We start from the raw sequence: 23,324 nt of genomic DNA, 5'->3' as shown, positions 1-23,324 counted from the left end.
CGATCTGTGCCACATCGGAATTGTGTCACTTCGACCTGCGGTGGAAAGCCGGCCTATGTGTAGTTATGTGTTTTTAGCATGTTGATGTTCTATCAGCATGTTGTGATGTGCTAAACATGCAGTTAGATGTTCAGATCGATCCTTTTTAGCTACTAGCAGCTGTTTTTGCGTGTGTTATGTTTCAGAGCGAGTTTCTCCAGTAGGCAGTAATTTGGTTTGAGGTGTATCAACATTCAAATAAGCATATTTCAATGTATGACACATCATTTGAAAGCTTACAATCTGCACATAATCTGACCTTGCCCTATTTGAGGACTTTTTCACCAGACCCTGCCACATAAAGAGGAGAGTGTTTGGTATATTAATCCACACACAAGTATTATTTTCTTTTATTTTTGCATATTGACATTAATTCACTCCACTCCTTTGATTATTCTAATTATAGAATTGTTTACTTCACTAGGACAACATTTTTTAGAATACCACAGATAATGTAATCCACAATACTGTCATACTCTAGGTAATGGAGGTTATGTTGTAACGACATCATCATCAGGTGTAACATTTGTGCCCACTCAGGACATTTCTGTCCACTTGGTTAATAGTGTTTGATCAACGTTGTTACTCTTCTAAACATCTTAGTCTTAAAAGTGGTTTATCAATTATGTTTTTCTAGCAATTAGCTGCAGGAAATATTAAACAAACAAACTAATAGAGCAAATAATCTTCAATATCACAATCATATTCCAGTGAATATCACCAGTCTGTTCATACTGTGCTATAGATCATTCATCATGGTTGAGGAAGTTGATTAGTCTTCCTGGAAGAGGCAGGGTTTCAATGAGCCTCAGTCTGTTGGCTCCAACCTGCTGTCTTAACTTCAGCCTGCACAGTTGCATCAGGCTCCGTGGGGGAACTGCAAAAGCAAACAACAAACCTAATGTTCTGGGATTTGAGTACTGAGTAATGTACTGAGGTTTGATCTGACATGAGAGAGGCATGTTTCTGTTCGATTACCAACATTGTGTAACATCACCAAATCTGAACTACAAGTGATGTAACGGACAAAAAGAAAATCGCAGTAGTGTCAGATTGGGAATGTTGAAGTATTGGTAGTAATATGTGACATACATGGTCTTGTGAAAGGAGGAACAAGTCGGCAGCCGATTTAATGTTTGTACATTTCAGCGTTGTTGAAAATCAATGACACACTCGCTAATCAACTAACAGTTTGTTTTGTGAGCCTGCTAAGAATGTAAAGTAGTGTTATCGTTAACTACTTAGCAGTGGGGATTACTCACCGAATCCATTGCATAGCAATATTTTGGCTTGAATAGCGAGTGTGTTTTGTGATTTTCAACAACGTTGAAATGTATTTCTGTGTTTCAAAATAAAAGTCTGAACATTTTGTTTGGTTGCCGACTTGTTCCCCCTTTCACCAGATCGTGTCACATATGGTCTCCTCTGACATTGGTATGATACAAAATGGGGCCTAGAAAATTGGGTGCAGGTAAAAACCTACTCACTGGATTTCTCTTTGATACAGGCCCACTCTTTGTAGCTGTCCAGATGTTCAGTCAATCTGGAGCACAGCTGCACGTTACCCACGTAGTCTAGGAGTACATTGATGATGGGTCCTGCTCCCGGCCGTATCGAGGGACTGGAGATGATCTCACAGAACTGACAGCAAAAAAGAGAGACTAAGGTCATGTTCTCACATGAAAGTCCGAATCGAGACCCGGAGCAAGTGGATGAGTTCGAGTTTGCATTAATTATTTCTCTGATTTGCGTTCTCACAGCTCTTCATGTAAACGAAGTAACATACGCAATCGAAGCAACAGACGTGGTAGTTGATTGGTCATAAAAATGTTGAATTGCCCGTTGTCCCGTTTTTATACAGATCAACACACTGTTGTTTTCCTATGGACTGCCTCGAGCAGCGTTCTCACCAAAAGCGAAGCGAAGCAAAGTGATGGATGCGTCGTTTCTAACCGAAGCGAAACTACCCTTTTCAAGCGGAGCATCCGACGGGTATTTGCTCCGAGGGTTACTTCGAATGTGTGTTCTCACCGCTCCAAACGACGCAGAGCAAAGCGAACTTTATCCTAAACTCTGTTTCAAGTGAAGCAAATGTTCTAGTGAGAACACCCCCTTATGTCTAAGAAAAACACAGAGGATTTGTGAATCTTTCAACATCACATTAACATGAAAACACAGAGAGGTGACAATACACTGAAAGTGATAATTGTTTTAAGCAAATAGCATGTATAACTTTACCAACTTATAATTTAAGAAAATGCATAGGTATCATCTCCTCAGATGATCTACTGATGTCACCTACCTGCACACCAGGCTCCTCATAGCTAAGACCCAGGTCATCCTTGTATATAGTCCTCATTGGTGGATGTGGCTTAGTGCCATACTCACACCTGAAACACAAAGTGGCATCGCAGCCATTGTCCATCAGGTACTTGAGCAGAGCCAGGTACTTCATACAAAACATGATTGGGGCAGGGAAAGACGTGGGTTGAGTGGGGATGTTAACATTGATGTCTGCCCCATGCTCCACCAGCAAGCACACCATCCGGACACAGCCCTGCCTCACAGCAACCAGTAAAGGGTTGAAGGTATCCAGGTTCGGATCGGCCCCGGCCTCCAGAAGCATGGCGGCTGCGTTAACATTGCCATTGGTAACAGCGAAGTAGAGGGCCGTGGTACGTCGGTCCTGGTACCTGGCGGAGCACTCCTCGGACAGCCTGGCATTGACATCATAGTGGCCCTGGATCAGGACTTCCAGAGTGTCGTCGTTGTCGTGTTCAGCGGCCAAGTGAAGGGGACTGATGCCACTGCACCACACCCTGGACTTGCTGGAGACTGGGATCAACATGGACACTATCCTAGATGGGAGAGAAAAATGGGCAAAGTGGACAACAGTTTTGGGGAGAGGCCCAGTCAGCCTCTGTATGTCTGGATAAAGGATTAAAATACATTAAGATTCGTAACAGTGGATGGGTAAAGTGTAATAATAAAGAAGGGACTGGACATCTATAATTCCACCAAATAATTTTTCGCATCCCAATGAATAGTTGCCAATTAGACCCAGCTCAATTAATCTTCAAAATGACAGGAGCTAGTCAATTATACTTCTGCTCACTTATTATGTCCATGTTGAGCAGCAATATTAATGGGCATTAGTCCAGTTTTGGTTGGTTTGTTGGAATCAGCTTTTTGAGACAGCAGGAGCTCCACAATCTCCTCATGACCATTCTTACAGTTTTCATAGAGAGGTGTGGCCCCATCACTTGCCTGGCTGTTTATCTTTGCACCTGTGACAAACAAAGAGCCCACATAGATTTCATGCAAGCAATTATTAAAAGGACATTTGCTAGTATCTGGATTTCAAGACTTAAGTAGCATTATGTTTGAGAGTTGCAACCACATTGTCTTGCATGATATCAATTCAAACTGCTGATATCAATTCATGCTGCAATATGCTGAAAATATTTAGTTAATATAAATAATATGTCCTAATCAATATTTTTCCAAAACCCGTACCAGAAGAGTGATTACCATTGTTAATGAGAAAGTTCAATACTTTGACATGTCCATTCTGGGCTGCCACAAAGAGTGGTGTGATACCATAGATGTTGACTGGGCTTAGCTTGGCCCCAGCCTTCACCAGCATCTCACAGATCTCCTGATGATTCCGACAAACAGCCTCGTGGAGGGCCGTCCAGCCCTGTATACATTGTTTGTTAACACCCGCCCCAAAGCCCAGAAGCATGGACACCATCTCAGCATTCTCTCCTTCGCAAGCTTTTAGAAATATTGGGTTTGTGAGTGAGAGAAAGAGGGGGGGGGGGGGGGGGGAATTCAGAGAAAGACAAATAAATGTTGATTAATGTAATGCAATCATCATATGATGCCTTCTGAACGATAGTTATTGAACCGCTAGCTGAGGAAGATGACTCACACTTTCAACTGTTGTGTGTAAGGTTCTCTATATATTTACATTACCCTTATAAAGGGGGGTTTCCCAGTTCTTATCAGCAATATCTGGGTTAGCTCCCCTCTCAAGCAGGCAACGCACACTGGCCACATGGTCAACCACCACTGCTAGGAAGAGAGGAGTCTGGTCCTTCAACATGCGTCTATCAATCAGCTCAGGATAGGCTGAAATCATGAAGAATCTGGATCAGCAGGTGGGTACAGTGGGGGAAATAAGTATTTGATCCCCTGACGATTTTGGAAGTTTGCCCACTGACAAAGAAATGAACGGTCTATCATTTTAATGGTAGGTTTATTTTAACAGTGAGAGACAGAAAAAAAAAATCTAAAAAAACACATTATATAATGTTGTAGTTGGTCTTCAGGTTTGCACACATCTCAGGAGGGATTTTGGTCCTCTCCTCTTTTCAGATCCTCTCCAAATTCTTAAGGTTCTGAGGCTGTCACTCTGAGGCGCTCCCTCCACAGATTTTATATACGATTACGGTCGGGAGACTGGCTAGGCCACTCCATGACCTTAATGTGCTTCTTCTTCAGCCACTCCTTTGTTGCATTGGCCATATGTTTTGGGTCATTGTCGTGCTGGAAGACCCATCCATGATCCGTGTCCTGGCTGAGGGAAAGAGGCTCTTGCCCAAGATTTCACAATACATGGCCCCGTCCATCGTCCCCTCGATACAGTGAAGTTGTCCTGTACCCTTAGCAGAGAAACAGCCCCAAAGCATAATGTTTCCATCTTCGTGCTTGACAGTGGGGATGGTGTTCTTGGGGTCATAGTCAGCATTTCTCTCCCTCCAAACACAACGAGTCGAGTTGATGCCAAAGAGCTCGATTTTGGTCTCATCTGACCACATCATGTTCTACCAAGCCTTCTCTGAATCATTCAGGTGTTCATTGGCAAACTTCAGACAGGCCTGTACATGTGCCTTCTTAAGCAAGGGGACCTTGCGGGCACTGCAGGATCTCAATCCATTACAGCGTAGTGTGTTACCAATGGTTTTCTTGGTGACTGTGGTCCCAGCTGCCTTGAGATCATTGACAAGCTTTTCCCGTGTAGTTCTGGGCTGAACCCTCACCTTTCTCATGATCATCGATGCCCCACGAGGCGAGATCTTGCATGGAGCCCCAGACCAAGAGCAATTGATGGTTATTTTGTCTTTCTTCCATTTTCAAATAATCGCACCAACCGTTGTCTCCTTCTCACCAAGCTGCTTGCCGATGGTCTTGTAGCCCATTCCAGCCTTGTGCAGGTCTACAATCTTGTCCCTGATGCTCTTTGGTCTTGCCCATGATGGAGAGGTTGGAATCTGATTGATTGAGTCTATGGACAGGTGTCTTTTATACCCTCCTGAGATGTGCACAAACCTGGTGACCAACTACCATAAACATCTGATCTCTGTGCTTGCCAACAAGGGTTTCTCCACCAAGTACTAACTCATGTTTTGCTACGGGATCAAATACTTATTTCCCTCGATCAAATGCAAATCAATTTATAACTTTTATATAATGTGTTTTTTCAGGATTTTAAAAAATATATATATTCTGTCTCTCACTGTTAAAGTAAAACTACTATTAAAATAATAGGCCATTCATTTCTTTGTCAATGGGTAAACTTACAAAATCGGCTCAAATACTTATTTCCCCCACTGTATGTGACAAAAAAAAATATTCTGTGGGTTAGATGCAATAGGGTTTCCAAAAATAGTATTGATGTTTCATATGGTTGTGATACCTTACAGATTGGCTTCCAAACAAAACCATGGAGATAGATAAGATGCTCACCTGTTAATAAGATATCAAGGCATTCTTTCTTCCCATGGGCTGCAGCTTCATGCAGAGGCAACCATCCCAGCAAGTTCCTCTCTGTCATAATACTACCATTCTTCACCATCACCCTCAGGGCAATGACAGCACCTTCTTTAATGTATTTAACCACTGGATTGACAAGCCTTTGGAGTAGGGATGGAAATATGGATGTTTTATTTTAAATATTCCGGTATTTATGTATGCCAGTCATTATAATAATGACTATTTCAGATCTAGGATATACAGTATCCTGTATAAGTAATGGAACAGTTAAGCATTTTATTTTAGGTTAAAGAAGTGATTCAAAGTAACAGCTTTTATTTGATGGTATTTGTTTACATATTGGTTTCACCAATTACAAATGACAACATACTTTATACATAGTCCCCCTATTTCAGGGCACCATACGTAATGTGACATATTAATATAACGTCCAAATTGCACCTACATCATCAATTAAGACAAGTTAGCCACTTCTAGTGGCTGCTATACAAGCCCAAACCATAACCCCCCTTTCACAGATGAGGTGTGGTATGCTGTAAGTCTTGAACAAATCCTGACAAATTCACACCTACCTCCTGGAGAGTATTCTTGATCTGTGGGATAATTGTTTGGGGGGGTTTCTTACAGTTTTTCTCAATTGCTAAAACACATTTCACAAAACTTACCTCAATTTTCCCAAAACTCTAAACACAACACACTTTTCTAAAGCTACATAAGCAAAACCACACCTTCTCTCTTCAAAACTCAAACGTTCACACCAAAACAGCTGCTCAAAGCCTGCAAAAATGTAAACACTATATGCATCATTACAGACTACAACAAAACAACTGAAAACACAATGTTCAGTGTGTGAGAATGTTCTTTTTTTTCCACAACTGCCAAAGCACATTTTTAGAAACCTTACAGTATCTGTTCTCAGAATATATCACTGTAGAGTATTGGGCATTCATAGATTTGTGTGTTTCATATGAACAATATGTAAATCTACAGAAAATACAGTATGTATGTTACGGTACATGTGGGAATACGGTACATGTGGGAAAACTAGGGTTAGGGTTAGGTGCTAGGGTGACTTGGTACATGCTGGCATGTCTAACCCTAACCTTAACCCTAACCCTAACCCTACCCCTAATCCTAACCCTAACCTTAACCCTAGCACTCTAGCACCTAACCCTAACCCTAGTTTTCCCACATGTACTGTATTCCAACATGTACCGTAACATGTACACTACTGTACTGTATCCCATCTCAATGCAAACACTACAGAGGATCCATTACACACAACAATACTCACTGAAAACAATGTTCAGGGTGTGATGTTTATTTATTTATTTATGGAACTATACCACACACACACACACACACACACACACACACACACACACACACACACACACACACACACACACACACACACACACACCACAATCATTTGCAACAAGTGTCAAATTTTGCTGACTGTGGCAAGCATTTTGCATCACATGAGCTTTAATTTGAGAATTTGAGCAGAGTTTTTTGCAACTTGTGTTTTAGCAAGACAACATGTGTTTAGACTTATGAGAAAAGGAGGATTGTGTTTTGTGAATTGTGTCTTCATGTGAAATGTGTTTATGGTTTTGGCAAATGGGAGCTAGTTTTATTAAATGTGTTTAGAGAACTGGTCATTTGGTTTAGAGAATTGGCTTTTGTGTTTTAGCAATTGGGAAAAACTGTAATTATGATCAGCATTCCTTGGTTATCCACTGTAGAAGTCTACCTTGGCCTACCAGCCCGTTTGCAATTGCTGAGCTCATGCTCATGCTTTTTTTCTCCTTTTAATGACATTCCAAACTGTTGATTTTGTCAATCCTAAGGTTTTGGCTATGTTTAGGAGTTTTCAGCTTCCTTGACTTTCACTGAAACCTCCTTGGACCTCATGTTAAATGGACTGCACTTATATAGCGCCTTTATCCAAAGCGCTTAACAACGGCCTCTCATTCACCCATTCACACACCAATGGCGGCAAGCTACCATGCAAGGCGCCGGTTCAGTGTCTTGCCCAAGGACACTTCGACATGTGGCCAGCCAGGGCTCGAACCGCCGATCTGCCAACCTTGCGATCATTAGACGGCGGCTCTACCTCCTGCGCCACACTCTATTGCTGGGATTTGCATCCCTTTCAGACAGACATTCGTCTGCCTCATTATATGCACCACACCTGGGTCTGCTCATCCAACTCAAAACTTTACAGAGAATCTCTCCTTTTAACTTCCAACTTTTGGAGTATACATCCAAAAGAATAAACATGTGTTATTGTCCCATTACTTACACTGTATTTGGAATTGTTTCAAATATTTAGCTTTCCTGGCAAGCAGCATTGCCACTTATAGGACTATTCCATTGGTTCCATTGTGCCTGACCAATTAAATCAAGCAAAAGTTTATATTTGAAACTATTTAAAATATGTTTTTTGTCCAGATGTACATGCTACCTTTAAGCACAGGGATACAGTGCTTTTGACTACAACAAACACAGTATGTAAAGAATCCTTGATCTATGAAAGATAACTACTTGAGAGCTTGGTCAGTTTATTGCTTTATTTCTTTAAGATGTAGCGGCAAGGCATACTATAGGCTGAGGATATACTCACTCTTCGGGCTCTGTGGTGCAATACAGAGTCCCATCATATCGTCTCCATGCCACACAGAGCTTCCCCTCAGTGCTAATGAAGGTGTAGCTCCTGGTTGCCTCTGGTGAAGATATGTCGCGTAGGGGATCAAGTTTCATGATTTCCTATCAAAATTAAACCATTTGAAAACTAATATAAGAATCCAAAATCACCTGGTAATATCATAATTGTATAATGCTTACCGAATAATCACCTACCCACCTATGTAAATAAGCATCACTGAGTACCATTTGGTATTGGGTAGTAATAACTGTACTAACTCAATCTTAAGTGAGGACCTTACCCCATCGGGCATATTCATTGTTTTTTGGTAGTATCTCTGTTTATCGGTCATGTTAGGAAACTGTATGGTGGGGCAATATTGCACAGCAGATATGTTGGTTTGTGGTTGTCATTTGATGGTCATCATCCAAAGTTGCTTCATTATTTATCATGGGTTTAAAATGAAAGTTTTCTTAACATTGGCAGTTGACGGTCAGCTTCACACCATCTCATAGTTGTAAATACAGGTTTTCAGAAAATGTGCATTTAACTGTCATCAAACAACATTGTGACACGGTTGCATGTGGACGGTTGCATGTGGACGGTTGAAATGAACGAAATGCTAGTCATTAAGTAGCTAGCTGCTAACTTCATTCAAATGAGAAATGGACTGATGACTTAAAAATGATCTCTCAGACTGAGTGATTTGATAGGGGCACAGGGTTTCTGTACGGACCGGCTAGACAATTGACATCAGACAACAACCTTACTGATCTCCTCTGAGCAAAAGATGGACTGAGAGTGATAAGGACTGGAGATATTCCCTGAACCTATTAGGACTAATGGACAACGTATGGACAAAGTAGCCTGTAACACAAAGCAAACTATTGAGGACATAAGTAAGAATGCGATACCCATGATGACCTGTCTGTTCTTTGTTCATGTATTAAAACAAATTAAGTATAAAAGCTTGGATCTCTCAAAACCCTAGAAAGACACCTCAATATCAATTGATACATATTATGTCTGGGATTCAATTGCATTCCACATACCACACCTAATTGCCTTATAACGTTTGACTGCTTTCCAAGAGACTAATCCTATACAGCTGGTACAGTACATGGTCTCTCACACACACAGGCGCACCTAAAAATATACACAAACACACACACGACCTTCGCTGGAGACACTGGAGATGTTTGACTCTCATCTAAAATTAGGGCCCAAGCTAAAGGAGTGAATACAATCTTTGGTTAAGGAGGAGCATGCTTTGTTTTACTACAGTACCTTGTTTAAAGTATTAAACACAGTACAGTACTTCCTATAGTACAATACATTGTTAAAGCCTTCTATAGCTTTTAATTGAGAGTGAATTCCATAACATCCACTTCAGGTAATTATAATAATCTTAAGGCGAATAGAAAACAGGTGCAATGCAACAAAAGAGGAATCATTCTGTGTATGGAGACAAATACAGTAACACGTTATCTTTGTTGTATAATCTTTTGGATTTTTAGTTGATAGATTAACTCTCACCTTTTTAATGTACAAACATTTAGTGCAAAGTGAATTGCAATTTGAACAAACCAATACCTGTATGGATATTAACCAGACAGATCTGTGAAATGCATGTAAAATCCAATTAAACAAGATTGTTAAATCATTCATCAACAACTAGACTGTATAAGCATCTTCCGGCTTATATAAACATTAGCATTATGGATGGGAGCTCAAGCATTTAGAGCCAACATAACATATTTAAAAATACAGATCTTTATTAATCACTCATTTATGTTAGAATAAAATATATTGCTGTTGCAAAGCTTACCAAAATGCGCCAGTCAGTTGAAATGTACAGTGAAATGTAATGTTCTCATGGGAGAATGAGGTGCTAATGGAGTATGCCCGGGATCTCCTCCTCTTTATCTCTGTCAGGATTGACTACCCTACTGAAACAGAACTCTCCCACACATGGGACACACGGAAATGGCAGGCCAGGCTCTAATCATGTTTTCTGTCAATCAGAGCAGTCAGCCATGGTGGCTGGATGTGTGTTAAGGTGTGGCGGCCTGGGAAAACCCGTCGGATGTCGCTGGCGTTCGTTTGTGGCAAAGAGCAAAAATAGATGGAAATTTACTATTTCGGCGATTTTGATATTATGTGGTATTCTAGTACTTTGAACTCCGTACTACATTATGGTGAATAAACCACCAAAGACTCTTTGTTTATTTATTTTATTTCTCTTTTTGTGGGGTAGCGCTGAGAGTGAGAGCCTACCCCACCCCTAATCCATGTTGTCCTGTCCTGTGTGTCTTCCCCCCCAACATCCCACCTAGTCCAATACTTCATAGGTCCCTGTAGAAGGGTGGGAAGTGAAGGGTAGTGCCTTGAGTGGGGATAGTGGGAGTGTCTCACGTGTGCAGTGCAGTGCCCTATTGGTTTTAGATGGAGTGCCCTTCCCCTTTGCAATGCCATATTAATATCACCAGAGTGTAGTGCTCCATCTCTTGTACTTGCAGTGTTATATCGACATTACCAGAGTAGTGTTCCCTCTTTGTATTTGCAGTGCCATTCCCATGTCACCTAAGTGTAGTGTGGGTTTCCCCCTGTTCACTATTCTTATGGCCTGATTGCTAACCCTCCTGTAGGGGCTCCCCATTACCCACATTGTTAAGTCCAGGGAAGGGGTAGTGATTGTACAGGGGGTAGTAGGGTGGAAGGGTGAATCTTAAATTCAATGTTTACTATGAATTTGTAATAAAGCTGATTATTTGTATATGCTTGTCCTGGTGTTCTATGTGAGGGTGTATATTTGAAAATCAAAGATCCTGTGCCGGTAATGTTTAAGGGTGTTCCCTCCATACTGTGTACATTGTAACATTCAACCATTTTCAAAAACACACACACACACATACACACACACACACACACACACACACACACACACACACACACACACACACAGGGTTGTGATTCACATTATACAGTGATAGTTACACCCTCACAAATCAGGTTTGGGGTATGACCCACTCAAACAACACACTAACATACTCCTTTCATGCTACGGATGTTTTATTTTGTCATTTTTCATAACGCATGAAGAAATGACTTAATATGTATAGTATAGAGTGAACAAAGAAAAAGACGAGAGTACTGCTGTTAGTAAAACTGATTAAATGATACGCTGTTTAAAACCTTTCAGTTCCCTACTGACATCCCTGTGTCTGAATAGTTAACTGTCTCACCGTTGGATTCTCCTGACTCTTCATCCACTACTAGTGTGTTAAGCAAATACAAACCCTTTTTCACAGTTGGAAAGTACAGTTGGTTCTGTATCTGAAAGAGAGAGAGAAAGGAGGGGGGCATCAATCACTGTATCTGAATCAATCTAACATCTATTGAACAACCTATCAAACAGTTATCCATCACACTAGCCGTCTCTTACCTTTTCAACTGTCTGTCACATCTGTCCATTCTTCACCTTTTAGTGTTGTCGCCCTCTGTCTTATTTGGTTGTCTTTTGGTAGCTTTTAAAAGGACAGTGCACCCACATTTCATCATTCATTCATCTTTGCCTAACATTGGAAGTAGTCTATGGACCAGAAGAGAGTAGCACCTACATTATGCCTTCACAGCATTGTTATAGACTTAGTTTGAGTTACCATGGGTTGATTCCAGGTGAATATTTGTTCTGGTTGTAGCAATTGTATTGAAAGCTAATGTCACAGTGACTCCTGGTCCATAGACTATTTCCAGTGGAAGGCAAAGGTAAAGGAATAATGAAATGTGGGTGAACTGTCCCTTTAACAGCTGCCCTATCTTCCACGATGGGCGGCTGTGGTGCAGTAGGTAGATCCACTGTCTAATGATCGCAAGGTTGGCAGATGGGCGGTTCAAGCCCCGGCTGGCCACATGTCGAGTGTCCTTGGGCAAGACACTGAACCCCAAATTACTCCCAGTGAGCGGGCCGGCGCCTTACATGGTAGCTTGCCGCTATTGGTGTGTGAATGTGTGTGTGAATGGGTGAATGAGAGGCTGTTGTAAAGCGCTTTGGATAAAGGTGCTATATAATTTACCATTTACCATTCCACAGGAATCATTTTCTTTCTATCTATTTGTTTCCTTCTCTCAGTATCTTCCTAATGTGTACATTCTTCGTCCGTCGCAAGTTACACTTTCATAGCCTCATCCTCCTTTTCTTCTCTCCTCTCGTTTCTTTGGACATTTTCTCTATCATCACTATATGTCCAGTTTTATTTCTTCACTCACACCATGGACACTATCTGTCCATTCTTTCACTCTCTTCTCTCTCCTCTTCTCAGGACTTCTACTTCTTTTCTACTTCTACTTTTTCTGTTTTGACACCACTTGCACAGTCGGCATTATTGTAACTTAATTCACCTTCACTATATCTTGTCTCTGACCACTCTTCATCACTTCTCAGGTCTTCCTCCTCTTCCTCAGTCTGTTTTTCTGTCTCTCTCTTTCTTTTCGTGTGTTCTTCCTCTGTCTGTCTCTGACTCTTTTCTTAAATTGCATCCTCCTTCGCTTTTTCCATCATTCCTCCCTCCTCTCTCATTTCCTTTTTTGCTTCAGTGTCTGTATTTCTCTCTTCCTCTACTTTTCCCTCTTTTTCAATTTGTTTCTCCATTTATCTCTCCATCTCTTTTCTGTCATATTACAATCTCATCACCTCCAGCTCTCTCCTTCTCATTTCTTCCTCTGCTCTCCTCTCCACTCCATCTCCCCTCCTGCTTTCCTCAACTTTTCTCTCTATCCCTTGCATAATTTCTTCCATGCTTATTTTCTCCTCCTCTTTCATGGGTGTCTTTTCATCCTCTCTCCCTATGCTCTCTCCTCCTTCTCTATTGTTCTCCTCTTTCTGCCTCTGCTGTTGCATCATTCTCTCCAATTCAATGGGTTTCTTTCTCTCCTCCTGCTCTCTCATCGGTAACTCTCTCTTTCTTTTTTCATTTGTTTTGTGTTTATCCTGTTTGTTCATCTCTGTCTTTCGCCCAGTGAACAACTCTTTCCTCTCCTTCTTTTCTTCTCTCTATTTATTGCTCAATCTCTATCCCTCACTCCCATCTTCTGCACCATCAATTCTCTCCCTCCATCTCCCATCTCTCCTCCTGCTTCTTCCTCTCCTCCTTCCTCCTCATCCTCTCTTCTCTTTCCTCTCCTCCTCCATCCTCCACTGTTTTATTGTCACTCTCTCCTTCCTCATCTCTCTTTTGTCTCTCTCCTCCTCTCCCAGCCTTCCATACCACTTCTTTCTTCCTCTCATTCCATCCATTCTTATTTCTCCCACAACGATTTTGATCTTTTGTGACATTTCTCTCATCAGTCTGCATATCCTCTCCATCCTTCTCTCCTTCTGCTGCTCTAGCAGGCCCACCTCCTTACTAGACCACCAGTCCTCCTGACCCTCACTACTCCACTCCTCCATAGTCAATCTTTTCTAGACAAAGAGTTATTGGGGCTAATGCTGTCAGCAAAGCCAAACATGTTTTTTCCAAGGTGCAAATGCTGTAAAAAATACACACACATGTACACACACGTACTGTATAAACATTAGGCGAAATAAAAGAACAAAATAACATTTTCAAACAATTTAGGATCACATTTGATCCTAAGTAACCCATGAAGAGATGACTAAAGAGATGACTAATCAACAATCAAACAAACAAAGTGCAAATCAAATTTCTAATTATAAGCACTATCCAAAGATATCTTACTCACATAACCTCTTCAGTGTCTCTGTACTATACTGCTAAACCCAACTGCTGTTCTACTCTGACTCCGTGGCCGAAATACTCATCCACGCCTTCGTCACCTCCCGACCGGACTATTGCAATGGAGTCCAGTCCTGGCCTGGACAGGCTCCAGTATGTGCAGAACTCAGCTGCCAGGGTTCTCACCCACACCAAGCCCTGGCAGCACATCATCCCCAGGGGGTGGATAGCAGGCCCATGTCTGCGGACCGCAGGTTCCGGAAAGGGGTATGTTGGGAGAGGAGGTCAGTTAGGTACTGGGGGGTGCAGGCGTGGCGGGATGTGTAGGTGAGGAGGAGGATTTTGTATGAGATGCAGGACTTAACCGGGAGCCAGTGGAGATGAATGAGGGTGGGGGTGATGTGCTGCCAGGGCTTGGTGTGGGTGAGGACCCTGACTGCTGAGTTCTGCACATACTGGAGCCTGTCCAGGGCTTTGTTGGGAACCCCGAACAGGACTCCATTGCAATAATCCAGACGGGAGGTGACGAAGGCGTGGATGAGGGTTTCGGCAACGGAGTCAGCATGTCGGCATAGCAACGATATGATTTTGGTGGGCCTTTGATAGGGTGGACTATTGGCAGGTGGACAACATCTGGCCCGACAGCCCCCATTGAAAACAATGTAAATTTAGGGCAACTTCAAGACATACATTATAAAGAACAGTCAACGAAGAGTGCTGTTTTGGTTCCCTTAAGCTTTTATTAAATTTTTTTGTTCATTCAACAACTTTAAAAACTAAGCACTGAACACTACATTTACTAAAATTAAAATGAATTGAAATAAATGAAACAAGATTTCTAAAATCGGGTGTTGAGGTTCAGCACTGTCCTTATATAGCCCTGTTATTTTTTTCGTTGTGTTTTTGTACATATGAAAAAAGACCTAGCATATTCATGCGTTGACAGAAGGCAACAAAGCACAACCTGGACCTTTAAATAGATCCCTACCAGGTGGATCTTTGCATTGCAGCAGGGACATGCGGTCAGGGGACACAAGGGAGGCAGAGCCTCACCTGTCATACTCTAATGAAAATAGCTGTTATGAAAAGTAAAAATGTTCCACTTTTCTATGTTATAAATGTAATTTGTGTATGATTCCAATAATTGTTTATAGTCAAAATGGCCAAATTTGTGAAGCTTCGCTGCAAATACAGGTAGAGACACGAGGTGAATCAGCGACAAGCTCAGCATCACCTGATTGCACAACCCCTGAGAAACTGGATGGAGCGCGGGCAATAAGGGCGTGCCTGTTACAAACATAAACTGCATGAAAAAGTACCAGGGGAGGCAGCTATCACATCTGACTCACTGAGGGGGGCGTGCGTTGAGCCCACGCAATTGATGCTCACTCTCCCTCCATGTTAGCTAGCACTAGCAAAAGACTTCCAGCGGCTGCAAAAATGGGAAGCGTTATATCTAACTTTTAAAAATTCTCAAAATTTGACTTTCAATCAAAACAGGAAGTGATAAACAATGGAAGACCAATGCCTAAGCTTAAGGACCTCAAACCAAGGGACAGAAAATACACTTGTTTCAAATGGAGTGGTACTGCAACTCCCTGGCTGTCAACGCATAGTCAGAGCACTGTAGCGGGAACATAGATATAGTTTTTAGGATATTTACATACTTTACTACATTTACAAGTAAAAGTAAGACCTATATATATACATTGTGTTGAATGAGTATGAATAGTGGAACTTTATTTGCCTAAAATGAGAATCAAATACATAAGTTACCTGTATGCATGTATTACCTGTATGCGTGTGAAGAATGTTCATATGAAATATGAAACATACAGTCACCAATAGTATTGTGCAACCTGCCAATTGAATGGTGAATTTAAGCGACCTCTATCAGGTTCATATGAGTATAAATCTGGCTCTGATACTAGCCACTGTCACCACACGTCACTGCATTGCAGTCATGTTTTTTTTTTAGTTTTTTTTTTTTTACCACAGTGCAGGTCTAATCAAAGACTATGGAATACAAGCATGCAGTATGGAAGGACATTTAAAGTGAAACATAACCAAAGAAGGTTGACCATTGCCTCAATAGTAACACAGAATATAGCAATTTGGAACCCATTTGTCTTAGGGTCATTAATGTTTGTCATTAATGTTTCACTATCATATGAAAATCACAACATACAATGATGCTGCATAAACTCTCAACACATTTTAAAACCCCTAGCCAAAACTGAAATCTTAAAGCTGTGTCTATTATTTGTATTTGTAAACATTGTAATAAGACTGGTACTACAGCTAGATAGTAAAAACCATATTTACATGTGTGTACAGAGGATGCAATAGCACTACACAATGATAGTACACTTGACCTACACATTTGTCTCATGACTTTCTTCCAAAATCCAACTAATTTCTCCAACTAATTTCAACTAAAAATCTATTACATTTTACTGTACTTTCTATTATTATTCAGCTTCAATGAATTCAATGACAATTTCTTTTTACTAAAAACATTTAATTCAACATATTTCCATTACAGCTATTCATATGAAATTTAGACCAGACATTGATATTAACTCAATACAATTACACAACTAAATAAATAGTAACATTCCAGTCCATAAAAAAAGTGTGAAATATGAAAATGTAAAATTCCTGTGGAATGACACAGGAAAAAAGTATTGAACACAGTAAGAAAAAACACTAAACCAGCTTATGCCACTAGTGAGTTCTCCTACCTGTGCTAATTAGAATCAGCTGGGTTATGTTGGTGGGTAAGTACTTCCACTCTCTGAATGTAAGTAAACAAATGATCTCATGATGGGTAGAGGCAAAGAGCTTTCCCAAGTCCTTTGGGATTGTTGAGCAGCATAGTAATGGCACTGGTTATGGATGGATTTCTCAACTCCTAAATGTTCCTATAAGCAGCATTGGGGCTGTTATCCGCAAGTGGAAGGAACATCACTCAATCATCAACTGGCCACGCACAGGAGCTCATCGCAAGATTTCTGACTGGGCAGTCAGAAAGTTAGTCAGAAGAGCAACCCAAGAGCCAAGGACCACTTGAGCAGAGCTCCAGAAAGACCTGGAAGCAGTGGGTACAGTTGTCACAAAGAAAACAATTGGCAATGCATTCCACTGACCCTGTGTCTCCATTTGCGTTTGTCACAGTGGCTTCGTTCACACGGCAGTGAAATGTGACCCAAATCCGTATTTTTTGCCGATAAGCATCTCAGGTCTGATTTACGCATGACCGTGTGAACAGCGCAAGTCACATGAAATCTAACTTTTTAAAATCTGACCTGGGTCGTGTTCAGAGGTGGTATTATATCGGACACTGTGGGGAACATGGCGCGTTCTGGCCTGCAGAGGGAGCCAGACTGCCATTGGAGGGGAATGATGGGTTGATTACGGACAGGTGTCAGTGATCAGGCTCGTTATGATGGGCTGATTACGGACAGGTGTCAGTGATCAGACTCATTGTTCCACTGGTCTATTTAACCTGTGTGTGTTTGTTCCCTCGGGAGATGAGTAGGGCAGGAAGTACCTGCCGCACGGAGACACGGAGAGACCGAGAGAGAGAGAGCCGCGGCGAGCCAGCACGAGACCCCGAAAGGGGGTGAGGTGCAGGGAGCCGGACGGACGGAGCGGGTCCCGAAAGGGAGGACTAGCGGGGCGAGAGCGAGGGCTCAGCCAAGGAGCGGAATAGCGGGGCGAGAGCGAGGGCTCAGCCAAGGAGCGGAATAGCGGGGCGAGAGCGAGGGCTCAGCCAAGGAGCGGAATAGCGGGGCGGGAGCGAGGGCTCGGCCAGCAGCGGAATAGCGGGGCGAGAGCGAGGGCTCAGCCAAGGGACGGAGCGGGTCCCGAAAGGGAGAGACAGCGGGAGTGGGGGAAAGACTGGCTCAGCACGTCAGTGACGGTGCTGAGCAGTGTTGGACTAAATAAAACTATTATTCTGCACCATTCCTCTGTGTCAACCTCCCTCTGTGCCTAGAAACTGCTACATCTGGCGCCCAACGTGGGGCACAGAGAGGGGGTCGGCACACACGCCCAGAGGACCATGGACTCATCGGTCCAGGTGGTGGCGCACCTGGCCCGGATGCTACAGGCGCAGGAGGTGATGGCGGCGGAGTTGATGCGGGGGCAGGCGGAGCAGCGGGCCATGCTCCGCGAGCTACTGGACCGCACCGAGCCACCGGTTCGGGCCCAGAGGAGGGGGGTGCGGGACGCGCCGGAGGCCATTCTCGACCCCTCCCCCGACAACCACCTGCCTCGACCGCAGGTTCCAGCCCCGGGCCCAGCCCCGGGCCCGCGCCCTACCCCGACCCCGGCTCCGCGCCAACGGGCCGGCGGGGCGCGGCCTGGGGTACGGCCTAGGGTGGAGCCGCGGCGGGAGCCACCAACGCCAGCCCGGAGGACGGGGCGGGACACCGGGGGGAGGAACACACACGGGGGGCCAACCTCCACCCCACAGACGGCCCCACGAGCGGTAGAGGAGGGATGCTGGCGATGCGGACAGCCTGGCCACCTCCGCCGGGAATGCCCCGAGATGGAGGTGGGTCAGGTAATCCGCGTCGTCGGCAGTCCGACCCCTCCCTCGCGTCCAGGACAGGCGTTTTACATCCCAGTAAGGGTACAGCGTGAGACGCACCAGGCGCTGTTGGATTCTGGCGCCCAACAGACCATGATCCACCAGCGCCTGGTTCGACCCGGGGCATTGTTAGAGGCATCGCGGGTTGGGATACTGTGTGTGCATGGGGATTGTCACCAGTATCCGGTGGTCCCCATCGAAATTCGTTATGGGGGGAAAAAGTATAGTGTCAAGGCGGCGGTTAGTCCGAGCCTCATGCACCCCCTAATTTTGGGTTTAGATTGGGCTGGGTTTCCGCAGGTATTAGGGGAAACCACGGGGGTGCGTGCACGACCGACAGGGAAATGTGAGGCGTGCGCAGTGCTCTGCGCTGATGCGAGGGCGTCCGACGCTGCCGAGGAGCCGGCGGGGGCGGTGGGTCCGGCACCCGCAGATCCGCCGCCTGCGTTCCCTCCAGTAGCCGACTTCCCCCTCGAGCAGTCTCGCGACGCCACTCTACGCTCCGCCTATGACCAGGTGATCAGTATTGATGGTGTGCTGGTACGGCCAGACGCTGTGCGCGCCCACCCGTATTTCGTATTGATTAGGGACAGACTGTATAGAGTGAGTCGTGACACTCGCAGGGACGAGGAAACGACCCAGTTGTTGGTACCTAGGAGCCGCCGGAAAGCTATATTTCAGGCGGCGCATTATAACCCGATGGCAGGCCACCTAGGATACGACAAAATACTCAACCGGATAATGGCTCGATTTTATTGGCCGGGGATTCGGGCAGAGGTGCATCTGTGGTGTGCATCCTGCCGCGAGTGCCAATTAGTCAATCCCCCGGCCGTGCCCAGGGCACCGTTGTGCCCCCTTCCCCTGGTAGAGGCACCATTCGACCGGATTGGGATGGATATAATCGGGCCATTTGAACGTTGCTCACAGGGCTATCGGTTCGTGTTAGTCCTCATAGACTATGCGACTCGATACCCCGAGGCAATACCACTTCGTACTATCTCTGCAAAGAGTGTAGCACAGGCGTTATTCCAGGTCATCTCCCGGGTGGGGATCTCGAAAGAGATCCTCACCGACCAAGGCACTAACTTTATGTCACGAACACTTAGGGAACTTTACGGGTTGTTAGACATTAAGGCGGTCCGAACGAGCGTGTACCACCCAGCTACCGACGGGCTGTGTGAGCGGTTCAATCGGACGCTTAAGTCAATGATCCGTAAGTTCATTCACGAAGATAGTCGTAATTGGCATAAGTGGTTAGACCCTCTGTTGTTCGCAGTGCGGGAAGTACCCCAGGCTTCCACGGGGTTTTCCCCCTTTGAGCTCCTATACGGGCTCAAGCCACGGGGCGTCCTAGACCTGATTAAAGAAAGCTGGGAGGAAGGGTCTAGTGACAGTAAGAATGAAATACAATACGTCCTGGACCTACGAGCAAAGCTCCACGCACTGGGGGTTATGTCACGGGAGCATTTGCTCGAGGCCCAGGAGCGGCAGAAACGGCTGTACGACAGAGGGACTAGACTACGCAATTTCGCACCGGGAGACAAAGTCCTCGTATTACTGCCCACGTCTAGCTCTAAATTACTCGCCAAGTGGCAAGGGCCGTTCGTGGTCACACGGCGAATTGGGGATGTAGACTACGAGGTAGTGCGGTCGGATAGAGGGGATTGCACGCAAATATACCACATCAACCTATTGAAAAAATGGAACGACGTGGTCCCTGTTTCCCTGGTGACGCTACTTCCCGAGCAGGATGAGTTCGGGCCGGAGGTCCCAAAAATGAGTACTAGCGCCCCGGCCTGCGTAGGCGACCATCTCTCGGCGAACCAGCGGGCGGACGTTGATCGATTGCAACATAGGTTCGCAGATGTGTTCTCCCCTATACCCGGTCGTACTCGCCTCATAGAGCATCAGATAGTTACGCCACCGGGGGTTACGGTACGTACGCGGCCATACAGGCTGCCGGCTCACAGACGAGACGTGGTGAGCCGGGAATTAGACTCTATGCTAAAACTGGGCGTGGTCGAGGAGTCGCATAGCGACTGGTGCAGCCCCATCGTGCTGGTGACAAAGCGCGATGGGTCTGTACGGTTCTGTGTGGACTATAGACGGGTGAACGCGGTGTCTAAATTCGATGCCTACCCTATGCCCCGGGTCGACGAGCTCCTGGACCGGCTTGGCACGGCTAAATATTACACAACATTGGATTGCACGAAGGGGTACTGGCAGATACCATTATCGTCGGCAGCCCGGGAAAAAACGGCATTCTCTACCCCGCGGGGGTTATTCCAGTTCACCGCGCTTCCGTTCGGGTTGTTTGGGGCCCCGGCCACGTTTCAGCGGCTGATGGACCGTATTCTGCGGCCGCACTCTGCGTATGCTGCGGCGTACGTAGATGACATTGTCGTCTATGCGGACACCTGGCCGCAGCATATGCAGAGGGTGGCTGCGGTACTACAGTCGCTGAGGCAGGCGGGGCTGACGGCGAACCCGGCGAAGTGCGTGATCGGGCGGGGGGAGATCCGGTATCTGGGGTACATCCTGGGCGGTGGGGAGGTGCGACCGCAGGTGGACAAAACCACTGCGATCGCCGCCGCCCCGCGGCCCAGGACCCGGAAGGACGTGAGGCGGTTCCTGGGACTGGCCAGCTACTACCGGCAGTTTGTGCCGGGGTTCTCGGAGCTGGCCAGCCCCCTTACCGACCTCACCCGGAAGGGGGCCCCGGACCCGGTCCAATGGAGTGAGCGGTGCCAAGTGGCGTTCGATGGGATTAAGAACGCCCTCTGTGGGGAGACAGTCTTGTATGCTCCTAACTTTAACATTCCTTTTTCTCTGCAGACAGACGCGTCGGATAGAGGGCTGGGGGCGGTGCTGACCCAGCAGGTGGAGGGATTCGACCGTCCGGTGCTGTACCTGAGCCGAAAGCTGTCGGAGCGGGAGGGCAGGTACAGCACGGTGGAGAAGGAGTGTCTGGCCATTCGGTGGGCGGTCGGCGCCCTCCGGTACTACCTGCTGGGGCGCTCGTTCACCCTCTACTCCGACCATGCTCCCCTACAGTGGCTCCACCGCATGAAGGACACCAACGCGAGGATCACCCGGTGGTACCTCGCGTTGCAGCCCTTCAACTTCACGGTGGTTCACAGGCCGGGGACGCAGATGGTCGTGGCCGACTTCCTCTCCCGTGATGGGGGGGGGGAGTAGGCTATCGGCCGGTTGTATCCCCGGCCTCGAAACTGGCGGTGGGGATGTGTGGGGAACATGGCGCGTTCTGGCCTGCAGAGGGAGCCAGACTGCCATTGGAGGGGAATGATGGGTTGATTACGGACAGGTGTCAGTGATCAGGCTCGTTATGATGGGCTGATTACGGACAGGTGTCAGTGATCAGACTCATTGTTCCACTGGTCTATTTAACCTGTGTGTGTTTGTTCCCTCGGGAGATGAGTAGGGCAGGAAGTACCTGCCGCACGGAGACACGGAGAGACCGAGAGAGAGCGAGCCAGCACGAGACCCCGAAAGGGGGTGAGGTGCAGGGAGCCGGACGGACGGAGCGGGTCCCGAAAGGGAGGACTAGCGGGGCGAGAGCGAGGGCTCAGCCAAGGAGCGGAATAGCGGGGCGAGAGCGAGGGCTCAGCCAAGGAGCGGAATAGCGGGGCGAGAGCGAGGGCTCAGCCAAGGAGCGGAATAGCGGGGCGGGAGCGAGGGCTCGGCCAGCAGCGGAATAGCGGGGCGAGAGCGAGGGCTCAGCCAAGGGACGGAGCGGGTCCCGAAAGGGAGAGACAGCGGGAGTGGGGGAAAGACTGGCTCAGCACGTCAGTGACGGTGCTGAGCAGTGTTGGACTAAATAAAACTATTATTCTGCACCATTCCTCTGTGTCAACCTCCCTCTGTGCCTAGAAACTGCTACAGACACATATCTGATATTTAGCAACGTGCCCACCGTCTGAACTGCCAAGTCGCGTTTAATGCGACTTTTACGTCACTCTAGCAGGGTTGACAATTTACAGCCTAACCAGTCTATAACAGCTAAATCCAGTAGCCCATTTGGCGGTAACCCACCCCATCTGGCAACCCTGCACTCTAGACGCAAGTATAGAAGCGAGTGCTCTACAAAAAGCCATAGCTAAGCATTTGGCTCTCTTTTTCCTCATCCTTCTTCTTTTGACCACTTGCTCATATCTTTGCCGGCTTCCGCTGCACAAAAACTTGAAAATGAAACTGGTTGTAAAGTTATCCGTCATGTTATCTATGATTACTTACCGTAAACAGTGCGCTGCGCGTGCCGTCCTGACGTCATTGTTATTGTCCTTCTGCGCATGGGGATCTGTTCAGGGCCGTGGAATGTTCACACGAGTCAATGTAGGTCAATAAGTCACATTTTCAAAGTAATGTGAACTGCCAAACAAAAAAATCGGAACTGTGTAAAAGCTTGGAGGGTCGGACACTACACCGGGCGGACCGCACGCAACTCAGCGGCAAGTCAAGAGGGGGTGGGATCATAATATCGACGAAGGATAGCTGGTGCTTAAAC

The 23,324-nt window shown here is 45.8% G+C and overlaps 1 protein-coding gene across 1 annotated transcript; it reads right to left on the bottom strand.

The window, feature by feature from the left end:
* Nucleotides 1–785: 785 nt before the first annotated feature.
* LOC308151362 (ankyrin repeat and SOCS box protein 2-like) lies at nucleotides 786–8,583 on the bottom strand (the record flags this gene model as incomplete). Its single annotated transcript, XM_080524222.1, has 8 exons — nucleotides 786–916; nucleotides 1,527–1,680; nucleotides 2,342–2,897; nucleotides 3,155–3,326; nucleotides 3,571–3,816; nucleotides 4,018–4,173; nucleotides 5,791–5,957; nucleotides 8,447–8,583. 8 exons carry the CDS (start codon nucleotides 8,581–8,583, stop codon nucleotides 786–788), a joined length of 1,719 nt encoding a protein of 572 aa, XP_080380348.1.
* Nucleotides 8,584–23,324: the final 14,741 nt, after the last annotated feature.

This window comes from Nansenia antarctica, assembly GCF_963989245.1.
Source record: "Nansenia antarctica genome assembly, chromosome: 1".
Taxonomy (NCBI): Eukaryota; Metazoa; Chordata; class Actinopteri; order Argentiniformes; family Microstomatidae; genus Nansenia; species Nansenia antarctica.
Note: the sequence above shows the minus strand (reverse complement) of the source record. Positions and strands in the feature narration are given on the sequence as shown.